Here is a 5,000-nt window from a genome sequence, read left to right as displayed (position 1 = left end):
TCATATGCGTGTGTGTGTGTGTTAGTACAGTGTTTCATATGTGTGTGTGTGTGTGTTAGTACAGTGTTTCATATGTGTGTGTGTGTGTGTGTGTGTGTTAGTACAGTGTTTCATATGTGTGTGTGTGTGTGTGTGTGTGTGTGTGTGTGTGTGTATGTGTGTGTGTGTGTGTGTTAGTACAGTGTTTCATATGCGTGTGTGTGTGTGTGTGTGTGTGTGTGTGTGTGTGTGTGTTAGTACAGTGTTTCATATACGTGCATGTGTGTGTTAGTACAGTGTTTCACATGTATGTATATATATATGTATGGAACTCTGTACTAAAATACTTTGTGAGTGTTTCCTGCATCAATACTGAATCAACAGTAAAATAAATGATGTTTTAGTTGAGTTGAGAATTTGCGGTGTGAGGTGAATGTGATGGGAAGAGACAACCCAAAAATAGTCCAAAATGTCTTTGAATTGCACAACAAACACAGCAGTTTAGTTCTGCAGCAGTCACAAACAATCTTGTTTACTAGACGAGACTTTTGGAATATTCTGTTCCTAATATCTTCTCTTACTCATTAAAAGGAAACTTGGCTGCTCCAGTGTACAAAGGGTTTATAGCAGAGAAGTGTTGATATTCCAGCTCTGCCATATTAAATGTGACTACAGACCCATGAGAGCAGCTCTGTGCAGACTGTTTTATCTGAGAGGAATACCACAGTGAATTCCCAAAGCAGAATTCCAGACACAAGTTCATCTGACTTAAAGCAGTTGTAAGGAGATACACAGTTATCCATAATGCTAGCTTTAAAAGGGCACAAAAACAAACCTCAATATTCGAATTCCCTCAATAACTGGTCCACCACTTGTGAGACCTGCTACATGATACTAGCCTACATATACAGAGATAGCCAGTCTTTGAGAAGCTGATGACAAACACTACTTTTAAGGTGTGATTTAGGGCTCTTATCACAATGAAAACATTCAACATTAACGATGATTATCAACTTTTCATAAAGAGCGGGTACAACACAGTATTCTGGTGAACTGCACACATGGCTGCGTTATTAGTGTCATCCAAACATTATTAACTGTTACATCATCAATAAAACATGCTACAGTGACTTCAGCAAGGCTTTCATATCACACTTCACTATAGAGAGATACTCTGTTACATATCATGCAACTATATAGCATGTTCCATGTTCATGCAACATTCCAACTTTATAGTCTATTTATTCTTATTTAAATGCCATTTAATGTACTGTTGTAGTACAACAATGTAACTGTGTATTATTTTCCAAAATCACTCCATTCTAATTGCACGGTCATGATTCATTTAAGAGTCATGCAACTATAACAACTCTGTATTATTTTCCAAAATCAAACAGATTTTTGCAGCTTTGTATTTATTTTAAATATCTTGTGATGTGGCATGTAATGAAACACAGTAACACAGTGTATAGACTACTTTTCAAAAGTCCCTCAATTCTGTATTTTCCATTTCTTGTCACTATTTAACTCTTTTAAATGCCATCAACTATATAACAATGGCTCAAATATGTATTTGTTTTCCCAGAATCATGCAAATCTGCGAAACATTTCATGCAACCATGTATTCCTTTCCATCGTGCAACTTTGCAGCTATATATTGTTTTCAAAATCTTACAACTATTTACTTTAAACGCAATGCAATGTAGCTTGTATTGCAACAATGTAACGGTGTATTCCTTTCTGTATGCCCCACTGTCATGTATTCAAATTGGCATGCAACTACGGTATATGACTATGCAACTATGCATTGTTTTCCAAAATCATCCATTATACAACTTTGCATCTCTTCTGTTTATAATCCCATGCAATGTAGCACACTACTGTAACAGTGTAACTCTTATATTTACTATTATTGTAACTAGTACCTAACTATATAACTATTACACTCTGAATTATGTGTCATGCAACTCTGTATCAAGTATGTCACTTGTAACAGTGTGAGTGTGGCGCGCGGGCGAGGCCGCTGATACATTGTTGCGTGTTTACAGTGTTTCTGCGCGAGACTTGACGCTCGGAAACTCGCGATTTTGCCGTGTGTGTGTTGGCGGTTTTACCTGCAGATGCTCCTGGAAGCGGATGGGTAAATTCTGCGCCATTCTCCACCACTACAAGCCGGACAAACGGAGCGCAGATGAAGAGTTGTGTGTTTCGGTACCGAGTTCTGAAGACGAGAATAATATTCCTTGAATGATCGTGTCTCTGGTGAGATTCTCTCCACGCAACTTCTCTGAGCTCCGGGACGCACTCCTCCGCGTGGGAAAGTAGAACCGAGCTTGATGAAATGCTCTATAGACTCTTACACACACAAGCCGCATGTGTTATGAACGAGTGAAAGAAATCAGTTTGCAGTCTGACCCTCTGCTGGGGTTATTTGTACCCGTCCGCTGGAGAGAAACATGTGACAGCAGAACCCCTCCTCTCTCCCTGAAATACTGGGGGTCTATTTCTGCACACTCAGGGCAACACAACACACTGAACAACAACTACATAACAATAACAATACACACAAATGAGGCATTAAACAAAAGTATAAAAATATATGTTGGTTGCATAATACCATTTATAATAGAATTTTATATAATATTTACACATAATATAGTGTTATATATAAAGACGCACATGCTATAGGCTTAGAGTTTGGGTTTTGGTTATTCTGCATTACATTTTATTATTAATATTGAAAATGTATTATATGTTTTATTTGATTATATGTGTTGTATATATTCTTATATGTTATTAGGTTTAATATTATTCAGTTATTAATATATTATTATATTATAGAATATTTATTTAATTATTCCATATAAATTATATAATATTATTAATATAATATATATATATATATATATATATATATATATATATATATATATATATATATATATATATATATATATATATATATGTATGCTGTAAATATTCTTACACGTTATTAGGTTAAATATTAATCAGTTATTAAAATATGATTATATGATAGAATATTTTTTTAATTATTCCATATAAATTATGTATACATATGCTGTATATATTATTACACGTTATTAGGTTTAACATTATTCAGTTATTAATATATTATATTAGAATATTTTTTAATTATTCCATAAAAATATATATATATATATATATATATATATATATATATATATATAAATAAGTGTTCATATTAGCTTAAATATTATTCAGTTATTAATATATTATAGAATATTTTTTTAATTATTCCATATAAATTATTTATATATATATATATAATATGTGTTCATAGCTATGGCTTATTTATTTATTTATTTAACTTATCTATAAATGTCACATACCTTCAGTGTGTGTATATACAACAACATACATTTCAAAATACTACAAAACAATGCTGTTTTATTACAGCCTGATCTCATTAATTTGCATACCTATTTGTGCGTTAATATTTGTAACATTTAAACGTACATGTTTGTACATTTGGATAGACACTAAAACGTAAAATATGGACGTTGGAAAGCATCTAACACATAGACATTAACATTTAACGTAAAATATTGACGAATCTATTACAAATATATTTGAATAGACAATTCGATTAAAATATATTTGTAAATTTGTACTCTTTTATAGATATTTAGGTCCCCTAACTAATGTACAGTAGCAATACATTTTGTTACAATATTTTATCACAATAAATGCATTCACAAAAATGGCAAAATCCAGTTCAAAAGTAGTCCAAAGGGCGATGCTCTGCATCCGATGTGCACCACGACAGCATACAATATTATTGTGTGAGGTGGAGAGTGTAATTTAATTTATTAAGTGTAATTTAATTTATTAATCGCTGTAAATCTTCTCCTGATGCACTCCATAATGGCACAGTCATATATCATTCAAACAGACTGTATACATCACCGAATACGGCATGTCGCAAACAGTCACGAGACACTTGCGAGCCAATAAACATTCGACAGCACTGCCGTAAAACGCTGGTCGTAATGCTTGAGGCGGCCATTTTTTAATTTAGAAAACGAAACCAACGGATTTTAACGGTTACGGCGGGCGCTGCGGCGGATGGAGTCGGACATCATTGATCGTCAAAGGCTTGAATTTGGGTGTGTTGTTCACAGAAAGCAATCTTGAAGAATTTAATTATAGCTAACAAATTAATGGATAAATTGTATTATTGTTTTATGGTGCTTTTTGTGGTTTGTTTAGTTGTTGTTTTTTGCATATTCTGAAAACTCCTTTTGTGCACCCATGGCAAACACATATCTAATTAAATGTTAAATAAGTTATTAAACTATTACAGAGTTATTTATTCATTTGAACATTTAAAAGTTTAGTCTTGGTTAAATTTATATAATCCTTTAAAATGTTGTATAGGGCAGCAGAAATCACACAGAACTCAATAACGCCATTAAAATGTCAAATTATGAGGGTCTGGGTAGCTCAGCAGTATTGATGCTAACTATCACACCTGAAGTCCCAAGTTCAAATCCAGGGTGTGCTGAGTGACTCCAGCCAGGTCTCCTAAGCAACCAAATTGGGCCGGTTGCTATGGAGGGTAGAGTCACATGGGGTAACCTCCTCGTGGTGGTGATTAGTGGTTCTCCTCAATGGGCGTGTGGTGAGTTGTGTGTGGATCGTGGAGAGTAGCATGAGCCTCCACATGCTGTGAGTCTCCGCGGTGTCATGCACAACGAGTCACGTGATAAGACGCACGGATTGACGGTCTCAGAAGCGAGGCTGACTGAGACTTGTCCTCCGCCACCGGATTAAGGCGAGTAACAGCGCCACCGCAATGAGAATTTTACGTTCCAAATTGGGAGAAAAGGGGATTTAAATAAATAAATAAAAATGTTGTATTATAAAGTCAGCTGCATTAAATAAATGTGATCTCACTGATGAAATTAAATGTAATTAACTGATTAATTCTATTCATTATTCAATATTAATCAATTCAAACAGTACACATAAACGTTTGT

At 34.2% G+C, this 5,000-nt stretch overlaps 1 protein-coding gene across 2 annotated transcripts in view; it reads right to left on the bottom strand.

Annotated features, from left to right (window-relative positions):
• Positions 1 to 2,398, bottom strand: part of cltcl1 (clathrin, heavy chain-like 1) — a 58,356-nt gene extending 55,958 nt beyond the window's left edge. For both annotated transcript variants that reach the window (XM_052109213.1, XM_052109214.1), the window contains exon 1: positions 2,094 to 2,398. In XM_052109213.1, the coding sequence (XP_051965173.1) occupies positions 2,094 to 2,135 (42 nt within the window). In that variant the 5' untranslated portion in view covers positions 2,136 to 2,398. The remainder of the gene's footprint in view (positions 1 to 2,093) is intronic.
• Positions 2,399 to 5,000: the final 2,602 nt, after the last annotated feature.

Source organism: Xyrauchen texanus, chromosome 37 (genome assembly GCF_025860055.1).
Source record: "Xyrauchen texanus isolate HMW12.3.18 chromosome 37, RBS_HiC_50CHRs, whole genome shotgun sequence".
Lineage (NCBI taxonomy): Eukaryota > Metazoa > Chordata > Actinopteri > Cypriniformes > Catostomidae > Xyrauchen > Xyrauchen texanus.
The sequence above is the reverse complement of the archived record's forward strand: the minus strand, read 5'-3'. Positions and strand labels throughout refer to the sequence as shown.